Source organism: Leiobunum rupestre, chromosome 8 (assembly GCF_980474605.1).
Source record: "Leiobunum rupestre chromosome 8, qqLeiRupe1.1.hap1, whole genome shotgun sequence".
In the NCBI taxonomy this organism is placed as follows: domain Eukaryota; kingdom Metazoa; phylum Arthropoda; class Arachnida; order Opiliones; family Sclerosomatidae; genus Leiobunum; species Leiobunum rupestre.
Window position 1 is genome coordinate 50,543,470 of NC_143391.1, and position 12,295 is coordinate 50,555,764.

The 12,295-nt window shown below is 34.4% G+C and overlaps 2 protein-coding genes across 2 annotated transcripts in view; one reads left to right on the forward strand and one right to left on the reverse strand.

Moving 5' to 3' along the window:
- Window positions 1–2,255: 2,255 nt before the first annotated feature.
- Window positions 2,256–7,684, reverse strand: Arc42 (Activator-recruited cofactor subunit 42). Its single transcript, XM_090155180.1, has 8 exons — window positions 7,412–7,684; window positions 6,946–7,339; window positions 6,002–6,229; window positions 5,718–5,924; window positions 3,249–3,386; window positions 3,090–3,185; window positions 2,495–2,551; window positions 2,256–2,429 (listed from the first exon to the last, which is right to left on the reverse strand). Exons 2-8 carry the CDS (start codon window positions 7,318–7,320, stop codon window positions 2,274–2,276), a joined length of 1,257 nt encoding a protein of 418 aa, XP_090011306.1. The 5' UTR covers window positions 7,321–7,339; window positions 7,412–7,684; the 3' UTR covers window positions 2,256–2,273.
- A 997-nt stretch (window positions 7,685–8,681) lies between these two features.
- Window positions 8,682–12,295, forward strand: part of Clic (chloride intracellular channel protein 5) — a 41,435-nt gene continuing 37,821 nt past the window's right edge. Inside the window, exon 1 of the mRNA XM_090155181.1 lies at window positions 8,682–8,938. Coding sequence (XP_090011307.1) covers window positions 8,870–8,938 — 69 coding nt within the window. The 5' untranslated portion in view covers window positions 8,682–8,869. The remainder of the gene's footprint in view (window positions 8,939–12,295) is intronic.

Here is a 12,295-nt window from a genome sequence, read left to right on the forward strand (position 1 = left end):
ACACTGATGACGTTTCAGGGCTAGTTTTGAATCGACTTCCAACCGCTCACACCTCCCTTGAAAGTCCCTTTAAGTGGTAGTTATTATAATTTTTATAACATTTAACAAGAGGCGTCATTATTGAGCAAAAGGTATGTGTGAATGTATTAACACTACCAATCTATGAATAAATTATTAATTTTAGGTTACGAAAGGAATTGGTACCCCAATTTTAAATTCTTATTGAGGCTGATTTTTTTCTCTGTCTTAGGGGCCGCTTCTAATTGCCCTGACTTCAGATCACATCTTTTTTTACTTACACAATTCATTCGGTCAAGTCTAATTGAAAGAACCCCCAAAACAGGATGAGACAAGGGTTCAGTACTGAAATAAATTTGAAAAGTCAGAACAATATTCAGTTGCACAAAATAATTAAAATAACCTTTTCCTTAGCATTGAACGTTAAGAAAACTGTCTTACAACCCTTTTTTTACAAATAATAAAACAAAATCAAACTCCGTTCGCTTTTTTTTTTAATTTTTGAAAAGCCCACCAGTTACTTTAATCATTTGCTCATTTTGGCCCTGCGGTACTTGAGAAGCTCCGGGAAAGGGGGGTGTAATAAAAAGTACGTTGCTCATTTGATTTTGCGGGTATCCCGTTTAAACACTTGTATAGCTATAGTTACTAATTTGGTTGTGTAACTATTTAAAAAACGTAATAAAAGTTTTTTTTAACCAATTTTGGTAGATTTTCAGTTACTATTTAGTAACTTTTTTAAAATTTTTAGTCACTAAACTCACTAAATTCTACGGTGTAAGTGAGTATCAGGCCTGCTTTCATTTGTACAAAATTGGTTGGTGAAAAGTCGGAAATTAATTTGGAAAATTTTGTAGAAACCCTGATTTTGTTTTTCTATGGCATTAGTTGAAAAATATTATCAGTGGAGAAGTGCTCAACGCAGAAAAGGTCTATGAAAAAGGCACTCTTAACTGTTTGCAAAATTTTAATTCGTCAATAGCTCTTTATATAAAAGACGAGAGGTCACGTGATTACGTTAGATTCATCATTCAGTTAAAGTTAGAGAGCGTGCGCATATTTTTGTTTTTGTTGAGCTGGCGCGAAAATGCACGAGACCCTCTACACGGAAATATTAGGAAGCACACTCTCCAAAAAATAACTTTTTTTTACATGTATGCGTGTATATTATTTTATAGAAAGAGCTATTAAAGCTGCTATTTCTCTCCCTTTATCAAAAATTTTCCACTGAGATATTAACTTAAAGAATTTGGGAACATAATTCCCTTCAAATACAAGCAAGTCACCCACCCCCCAATGTTGGAAATAAGGCACTAGTCTCAGCATTTGACTACTAAAATAAATCGAAATATGAGTATTAAATATTCATATGGCGTATCATAAATTAATCATTCATTCATCAATCCAGTTTTATTTAAAAATCACAACAAAAATCAACAGTCCAGAGTCCACTGCACCTCAGACAAGTTCTGATTCAGAATGTCTATCTCAAATCATTTGATGATATTATCGATGAAAATATTTTAACTTAGTCTTTTACTAACTCGTGAAAAAATTGTGATCAGCCAAAGTCATGTAACTCAAGTGATAATAAACTCCATTTTAATTCTGACAGGTAAAGCAAAATGTTGGCTATTCTTCTGGTTTTTATACCCCCACTAGTCAGTGACTACTAAAATAAATTAAGATAGGAGTCCTACTAGTCAAGCTGACTACTAAAAAATATCCTTATGTAAAACTCTGAAAAATAGAGCATGAAATTGATTACAAAACACTTGAAATAAATCTTCTGGCATTGGATGATTACTTTATCGACAACAGCATTTTCTTTGGGAGGCAGAGGTGATAATAGCATCCTCGGCAGCTAAGGGGAAAATACTCTAGTACATCATGAACTAAATTCCAAATTCCCACCGTCTGAAAAACATAGCATTATCTTTGCTAATTTCGAAGGGTGGGTTAACATTTTAACCCACCTTTTAATATAGGCGTATATTAAAATTTGTATCCTATAAGTTTGTTATACTGTCCTGACAGGTTAGGAATTGCCTTCTACAGGACAATAAAAATTCATTTTGAAAATTTCTAGTGTTTATAACATATCAGTACTTTTCAAATTTATGTAAAAGTACAAAACCAAATAATTCAAAATATAGCTTTTTATCTTCATTGTAAAATGTGATCGTGATTCAAAATATTTTATAGTTACAAATTTATGAGTCAAGTTTTGTTACAAATTAATTTTAATTTAAGTTTTATTTGAACCCATATTCTTTAGCCAAATTTCCAGCAATAACTAAACGTTGTATTTCACTAGTTCCTTCATAGATTTCCGTAATTCTAGCATCCCGATAATGTCTCTCTGCAGGCATATCTGTAACGTATCCCATACCTCCTAAAATTTGAATAGCCTGAAAATAAATGTGAATACAATGAATAAATTTAACTTTGTGACTTTTATATTGATGCTACTAACTTGATGTGCAGCGAATGTGGCCGTTTCTGATGCTGCTAATTTAGCCATTGCAGCTTCCTATAAATAAAGAGAAAAAATTATTAACATTTTCCTCTGGACAGGGTGACCACTGAAAAACCCCAAAAAATTTAAAGGAATATAGAAAATTCAACAGTCGATTTATAGGAGAATATAGGAGTATTTTCTTTAAAAAAAACAGGAACATATAGGAGTATTATCTTTGATAATATAGTAACATATAGGAAAATTTGCATAAATAAAATTTAAATTTGTGTTAATATAAAAGAAACTCTACTTAAGCAGACTACGATATTCTTAATTCCGTTCAGTGCAGTTCTTTAGAGAAGCAGTTTACATTTTATCAAAGGCATTAAGCACATCTGTATTACGAAAAGCGAAATAGGCACGCGGGAAATTCGTAAAAACCGCGCGAAATACAAAATAATATCTAATTATAGGAAAATATAGGAAAAATGGTTAAATTATAGGAAAATAAAGGAAAGCATTGAAATATAGGAAAAATTATAAAAAAAAGGAAGAATGGTCACCCTGTCTGGACAATAAAAATTCCCAAAGAGAAAGATTAAAATATTACTTTGGTATATTTTTGCTTAGAGTCCTTCAAAAGAGATGCTTTGATAGTTAAAAGCCTTGCTGCTTGTATTCTCAACTCCATATCAGCTAGTTTCATCTGTAAAATATAAATTTCTATGTTTATTACATAGTTACACATAATTATCGGGTAATCGATTGCCTGAATAGCTTGAAGATTTAAAATGGGCGATCCAAATGCATTTCTTTTGGCAGCATATTCCATAGCACAATCCAATGACGCTTGAGCAATTCCTAAGGCTTGTCCAGCTATGCCAATTCTCCCTGCGTCTAAAGTTGTCTAAATAATAAGATTGTTAAATATTTAAAATTTTTAAAGTAAGTTGCAGCTTCAAAGAAAACCCTTGGAAATTCAACCCATAAATGACACATTGCTGTTCTACTGTAGCAGCAATGCTAAATATTTATAACCCAAGAATAAGCTCAATGCAAGCTGTCATATGGAAGTGGGGACCTATATCATAAATTTATTCAACCCACGAATATTAAACTGGAATACCCTACTTCGCCTCTCATTTAACATAAGAAATTAAATTTACATGAAATAAAAGCCAAACATATACCAGAGTTATCTGTTAAAAGCAATCAAGGTTTATTTCTTCCATCATACTACACCCCAGCTTTCATTTGGTGTCTAAGGCTTTTAGCCGAGACCATAAGTTGGTTCTAAAAAAATTAGACCTTTCAATAAAACAAAGGAAATTGCCAAGAAGTAATATTTCCGAAAGCCAGGACCTGCATGTTACTGAAATAATGGAAACTTTTCATCCTTACCGTAAGCAACAAGTGTTTCCTTTTAGGCAGGTACACAAAAACAAACAAAAATGAAATTTAAAAGTTAACAATCTAAAAACAGAGTCAACTAAAGTGGTAAATGAAAGTAGTACAACAAACGCTAAAATATGAAAAAAATGTAAAAACAAAACTTAAATGTCGGGCGAGCACCAAAGAAATCAAATAAATGAAGCACATATACCAAGAATTTAAAGGGGAAGAGACTAATACTAATAGAAAGGTCAAAGCTAGGATTTAGTCATTCATATTCCTAGGTCAAAGTAAGGCCAAATTAAATCCCTAAGTATTTTTATTTTTTTATTAAGAGATTAGGGCGTGTGGGAAAATTCAGTACACTAGTCCAACTTATTAATCAGGGGTAAGATCTGTGTCAAGGCCATGCCAACGGAAGGAAGTATAACAAGTACCCATTAGGGAATTGGTGGTCATCCTCACCAGGCCTGCCACATTCTCTGCCTTCCAGACGCATGAGATTGCAGGACTAGGCCACTAGCACCGGCTAAATCCCCCCCTGCTACTTATAGAATTTCGCGCATGAGTATTCTTATTATCAAATTACTAATAGAATCTCGGGTGTCAGAGTTTTGTTGCAACCAAAATACAAAATTTCATCCAGTTTGGCGTGGCATAGTAAAGCGATTAATAGACGCTAAAATAAAACTTCTTCAAGGAAATAGGCCTTTCTATAAAGTAACATTGGCCTTCTTGTTTCGATGTTGCTGCTACTAAGAAAAACCCTGGACATAAGAGTAAATTCAACGAGGCACCCTATATTTAAGCATAAACGTAACTGAACTTCTACGTATTTCGTGACGAATGAGCTACATAAAAACAAGTTCAGCAAGCGTAGCTTATTTTATTGAAAGGCCTATTGCCCAGAAATAATATTCCCGAGAGCTAGGTCCTGCAACTTACTGTTTATATAGTTAAGTTAATATAGTGCTAGTTGAAATAATGGAAACTTTTCGCCTGTACGGTATGCAACAAGTATTTCTACAACCACTAAACAGTAACTTGCAGGTCCTGGTTCTCTGAAATTTTACTTTTTGGTGAATTCCTTGAAGATGTTTATTTAAGCGCCTATTGAAAGGATCCCGCACATTTCCTATGGAAATTGTCTTTCGGCTAAATTTTCTGACATTCGGGTATGTTATACTTTCGGAATGCTGATCAAGTGTCAACAGGCCCAAATTTCTATAACTAATATTCTAGCAGCTAGAGACGTCCAAAAATCGAACAATCCATGCTAATTATCTATTGTTTTCCAATGCACATTTTTAATTAAGAAGTGTATGAACTGAAGCACCACCCCACCATGAACAAGAAAAAACGAATGGCAACCAAATGAACAAGACAAAAGCGAATGGCAACTATATGAACAAGACAAAAGCGAATGACAACCAAATGAACAAGAGAAAAGAGAATGGCAGCCGAAGGAACAAGGGGAACGCGAATGGCAACCGAAAGAACAAGGGGACAGCGAATTGCTACATCAACATAAGACATACAAAGAAGATCGTAAGATACGAAAAGGTGATATAGAATTCTACACTCTAAAATATTATATTAGCCTACGTACATCAGTTCATACACTTCTTAATTAAAAATGTGCATTGGAAAACAATAGATAATTAGCATCGAGTTGTTCGATTGTTGGACGTCTCTAACTGCCAGAATATTGGTTATAGAAATTCAGGCCTACTGATACTTTTGATCAGCATGTCCGAAAGTATAACATACCCGAATATCAGAAAATTTAGCTGAAAGACAATTTCCATAGGCAATGTGCGGGGTCCTTTTAACAAGAGATACTTACCATGGCAATTTTAAATCCTTCCCCAGGTTTTCCCAGTAAATATTCTTTGGGGATTTTGCAGTCTTCAAAAATAAGGTTACAGGTTGAAGAAGCTTTGATACCCAATTTATCTTCTTTTTTGCCCAGTGTCAGACCTTGAGTGGGTTTGGGTACAATAAAAGCGCTGATGCCTTTGTGTTTCTTAGATTTGTCAGTCGTGGCAAATAGCTATAACATTAATAGTCAATAATTAAATAGTTAAAACTACAATAGCTAAAAAAAACCTATTTTTAATGAACACTTACAATAGCTGCTTCTGCTTCATAGCCATTTGTTATCCAAGATTTGGTACCATTTAGGATGTAATGATCGCCATCTTCTTTAGCTGTGCAGGAAGCTGCACCAGCATCACTTCCATTTCCAGGTTCACTGAGAGCGAAACAACCAATTTTCCTTCCATTTGTGAAAGGTTTTACAAATTGTTCTTTTTGCGCTTCATTTCCAAATGTCATAATAGGACCCAAATATAAAGACTGTTTGGAAAATAAAATTCCTGAATTTAATGGAAATATCAAAAGTATATAATAAACCATCATTTTGAGGAAGTATCTCACTAAAGCTTTTGCAAAAACTCACCAGAGAATAGTGCATTGATAAACATGCATTTTAGTTCTTATTGGGGTGTGCAAGATAAACAATATTATTATCAGCTAGGCTAATACCCAAGGCACCACCTTAGGCCTAAGTCATCAAGCGACTTTTGAAGCCATTATTTCAGATGACCGGGTTACAATGCGTAGGAGGGTGGTGGCAAGCCCTGCATGCCAGGCGATCGAGCCAACAGCTCCCTACACTAACTATTACCGTTAACCTCAGCAAGTTTTATGGAAGGGGAAACCGAAGAGCTCGGGGAAAACCACTCAAACCAGTGGGGAGAGAACTCTCAAACTCAACGCAGAAGGAGTTGTTCCGAGTTTTCACCCAGTGCCACAAGCTGGGATCGAACCCGGCTCCTCTAACTGCGAGGCGAAAGTGCTAACCACTCCGCCACCCCACAATAGCACTAGTGACTAACCACAAACAAATAGATCTATATTTTCAAATCAAATAAAGACTAGGCCACGCATATAATTTATTTTATATCAATGCTGTGGTAAGATATTGGAGTTCGATACTGCCACCAGAGGAGGAGGATGATTTAGTTTTAATTTCTGATAATGTTTCAAAAGCAATTAGAATATGAACTGACTGTGTGGGCGCTAAGGACAACCCCAGTTGAAGCGCATCCCCTGCTGATTTCTTCCATGGCAATAGCATATGCTAAATAGTCTAAACCAGCTCCTCCTAATGACTCTGGTATCACGAGACCCATTAGTCCAAGATCTCCTAATTTCTCAACTTGGTCTTTTGGATAAACCCCCTTTTTGTCTATGCTTCCAGCAATGGGGATCAGTTCTTTTTCAGCAAAATCCCTGCATGTTTTCTTGAGCATTTCATGGGTTTCTGGTAAACTAGCCAGGTTTGATATTTTTTTTGACAAAGATCCATTAGAGAAAATATTTGTGGTATTGCACTTATGCAGGTGTTTCAATAATACTGGGTTGAATAGATGTTTTAAACTCATTTTGAAAGTTATTTTCTGGCTAAAATTAAAAATTAAATTTATGAAATATCAACAATACCCAGTCAATGAGCAAGTTCAGCACATAACATACTTTTCAAAGTTTCCAGTTGAAGTAAATTATAAAGGTGTAACCAGTGTAAGGTCCTTAAAATCAGATCAAAGTTCTTTGATTAGATTATAGTACCAAGAATATATTATTTTTACACTTAGGGAGAGTGACAAATTTGAGACGATCTGCGGGCATCATGGTTTTATTCTCCTCTGAAACGAGACGGGGAATGTCAATGGCGTGTACTTCAATCACGTAGGAAGACGTAACTATTAGGGAATCAATGAGATTGGAGATTGAGAAGGAGCATATTGTTAGAGCGTGAACCAACCCTAATGATCATTTCAAAATAGTCATTCTCCCTGAGTATCAATAGATACATTCTTGCCAGAAAATTATCGATTTTTATAATAGTATTCTGGAAAATAGGCGCTAAATTTGAATTTTGGTAGAATATTGACTTGCTTTAATGTTTGTCGAATCTAAGGTCGAATGTAATAAAACGGTTAAAGGGCAACGCAAGTTAGCAGCCTTAGCTTCTGGCATTTGTGTGATATGTATGCAAAGTGCGAAATTTACGGTAAACTCTGTGTGGTCTCGCTAGTACCGAGTGGGGGGGGGGGTGTAGGGGGTTAAAAAGCACGGTGCTTTTTCTTTTTTTTTGCCACAGAGCTTGCGTTGCCCTTTAAATCAAGTTGGGCCTATTGACATAATTACTAAAACAGAATTGTTTTATTGTTTTATTTTTCTTTTGCATTCTTGCATTTTTTTTTATATCCCAAACTTTTGTATTCTCTGTAACCGAAATTTTTGAGTGCCTATAAGCAGCCAGTGACAGCTTTGGTGCGTATAATAAAGAAGAAGAAGATGAATAAAGCATTATAAGGTACAATTTTACACGGTTTTCCGCTAAATTCTAAATTTACTGTATAGTATTGTAAGGTAAGTTATATTTGGGAAATAGCTTACGCCGTTGAAATTATCCTAAAAATGAATCCAAATGAATCCCCTTGAACGATAATTATCGTACGTCTGGCAACGCTGGAACTTCGTAACATAGATTAATATTTACCTTTACTCGAGGGAAGTAACTAAAGGGAAAAACTTGGGGGAGGGTCTCCCACGGACAGTATTATATAATACTGTCCGTGGGTCTCCATACTCAGTTTGCCAAAGTTAAGGGACAATATTATTGGATAAAAAAAAAACATTTCCTAACTGGAAATTTTAGTATCAACAGAAAAGGGCAATTTGGGCATGTTTTTATCTGGCATCACCGTTACACAGACATCGGATCCGTTTTGCGTTGCACGGTTTCACTGTTTCAGATCAGATCAGAAACAGAGCAGGGTGATTCTATAAGGATAGTTGTCGCCGTTGGTAGAGTTGCTGCGGATCGGTAGGAATTGTACCCATTTCATTTTGTGCTTTACTTTTCTGCCTATTTGGATTACCTGTTACTTCATTGCGGTGTTGTGTTAATTACTTAATAACTTTAACATGGCTGACGAGATTACAGAAAATCAAAATGATATTGAAGAAATTCCTGAAATTGAACTTATCATTAAGGTAAGTTTTGATGTTTTGGATCCGATTAATTTTTTTTACGTATAATAATCGTTTTTTGGTAGTTTAAATCATTTTTACAACCCTGCCGTATTCATAGTTCTTTAGATAGTTAAATATTGGGGCAGCGAACTGAAAATCGAGGACTACGCCTAAATTTCTAACCAAGGCTTAGAATAAACATGTCTTAAAAAACGTTGTATTGTTGTTTCGTTTCACCCGTTGAATATACGATCGTTTAATATAGTTAATTTTTCTACTTATAAATGTTATTTTACTAGAATGATAGGTTGTAAATGAGTTAACTAAATATATTTTGGTTTAATTTAACCTCTATTGTTGACTTTTCGAAGTAATTATTTCATATCATTGAAGCCCAGGCTCAACATGGCACCGGTTATAATTTCCAAGGAACAATTTAGCTGGCTTTCGTTTGTTTATTTTTGGAGTCTTGGCCCTCTTGGGGGATTGCAATTTTTTTGGGATGTATATGTCCACCTTTGGTATTGTTCTTTTAACCACTGACAGGACATTTCCAGAGCCTTCTCAAATTAGTAATTAATTATTGTTGCACTAGGTTCTAATTAAAACTTGTTTTTTTTTAACTTAAACAATTTTATTTCCCCTTGAGGTATTTTGTAACAGAAGTATTGTTACTTATATTGGGTATAATATTTAAGGTTTTTATAGAGAAACCGCATACATATCAAATGTCTAAATATTTTAAATTTGAAGAAATGATAGGTTTTTAAGAGACCAGAAAAATTTAGCTTTTGAACAGTTATTTAGATATAATAATTTAAGAAATCATCTTGTATAAATATTAAAAATTTTATTCTTATGATTCATATCATATAGAGCTCAAGGATATGAATCCTAAATACATTCTAAAACAGGTTTATTGGTTTTTATTATGCAAACCTAAATATCCTAATAAACAACTACAACACTTTTACACCAAATCAGAACTAATGTGTGCAAAAGTGGGAAGCAAAGAATGGACTTGGAATGCATTAATTAAATACAGTCTGCTTTCCATAACCTTCACCTTTGGCTGCCCTAGTTCTGACATTCGAACCAGAGTTTCGAGTTTAAAATTGGCTCTTTATGAAACTAAATACATAAATTAACCAGCAACCATTCAACACGTTACAAATACTAGAATGTGCTAAATAGTGATATAGGCGCAAGACTTTTTTGTTAAGAACCGAAGCCACACACACTTTCATGGAGGAAAAACTTAGAGGGGAAATTGCCCTCAGCAGTTTGGTTAATGTATCCTAAGTTTATTGGTTTAAATTTGGCACCTTTTTTCTCCTTTTCGTCGCGGGCCCCGCGTCACATAAATTTAATTGCAGGATAGTTTTCGTTTTCGAAGTCACACTTAACTTCTGCTTTTTTCGCCGCAATTTCGAAAAAAGAACATTATTATCGTAAAATATTCGAAACATTTAGGTCGAGAACGTTTCAAAAAATCGATAAAAACAGGACGAAAGCGAATACTCGAAAAATGCCCGTTTGACTTGTAAGGCTTCGTTTTTATTTCTTTATTTTATAGCATTCTCTTCCTACTTATTATTATGAAAACGAAATACGTGCCGCCGAATCTAGTTTTTCCAATCCGCAGTCGACGCAACCCCGCAACCTGCTTTCATATATTGTATTGTGCTATTTGGGGCTCAAGAAAGTGCCTTTATTTTTTACATTTTGACACTCGCCCAGATTTATTTGCGTGAGAAGCTAATTCAATGTATTTAATCATTCATTTTGTATTGTTTTTTAATCGAATTCCAATTTATCTCAAGCTACAGTTTTTTTAGAAGATAACGAATTACAGTGATGCCAGGTCGCGAATATAGAATTTCCATTTCCGACCCTTGAAACTTTCCTTTTTGGACTAAAATTTCCCTAGTTTTCCAAAACACTAAAAACCATGATATTTGCGTAAAACAATTACTTGGGACGTTGTAAAACCAAAATAACAAATGTCCTGAAAAAATAATACTTTTATTTTCATCTCGCAATGATTAAAACTAGGAACAATTTAACCAGTATACAATTTATTACTAGGGGTAGAGCTGGGAACAGTCGTTCGGACTGTGGGCCAGTTATTTAGCAGACGACTTTCCGAATTGCCCATAAAATTGCAGGGATGGCAGCTCAAGCGAATCCGACAAAATATTTATGATTGTATTAATTGACTCTTTCATAATAATTAACTTTAATGAAGGTGTGCCATTTTTTACGTTAGCTTTCAATAGAATAATTTTTCCCTAGATTTAGCTAATATATGGTCAGATTTCCCTTTTTGCCGTTTTTACGCATAAAAATTTCCCTAGATGTGGGAAATTTCCCTCAATCTGGCATCACTGACGAATTATAGTCAAGGTGAAGCAGGCGCTATTTTGACAGGGTTGCCATTGAATTGTATTTCACAAAGAACATGCTTTTAAGCTTTGTTTTCTAGTCGTTGGAAATTAATAAATTAAAACGAAAAAGCATGGCAACACGGTGAAATTAGCGCCTGCTAAACCAATGTCAATTTCAGTGGTAGTTTATTCACACTACAACGAAATAGTAGTCATGGACTGTAGTCCTACAGGATATTAGTTTTTGTCCAATCAACGAAGGTTTCTCTAAGGAACCGAAGAGAATCAATAGTTTAATCTCCACCACTAATATATCCGCGTATAAAGGTTGTGAAAATAGGTCTAAAAGTCAGAAATATTAACTATTTGGTTTAAGTGAGGGAATTCAAATTTATCTAAAAGTTTTATGAAGGTAATTTTACTATAGCTCTGTTGTAATTGTTTTCCATAACATTCCATTAAAAGGTATTGTTAGATAAAACATAACCTGAATAATATACTATAAAGCCGAGGGAAAAATCCTAATACAGGGTGACCAGACTCCCGATATTTCCTATATTTTTAATGCCGTCCTATAAATTTCTATATTTTCCGATATCTTCACCTAGTTTCCTATATTTTCCCATAATTTCACGGTCTCTGGAGAAATGAAAGAACCGTTTTGTGCGTGATTCAGAACATCTAGTGAAAACTGCCACTTTCAAACAAAATCTTGAAATGTACGGGCTTTGTAAATCCATTGTACAAACCATTCTCAATATTCTAAGTGATTCGAGTCAAAGTATACCGATATGCAATATTAACCTTATTCTTTTTCCGATATTTTCCTATTTAGTGTCGTATATTTTCATTTAATTCGCCTATTTAGTGTCCTATATTCATTTAATTCGCCTATTTAGTGTCCTATATTTTCCTAAAATTCCTATTTTTCCTATAAAATTTTATCAGCCATTCCCTGTTCACCCTGCTAATATGGTCCGGAAAAAGGGGG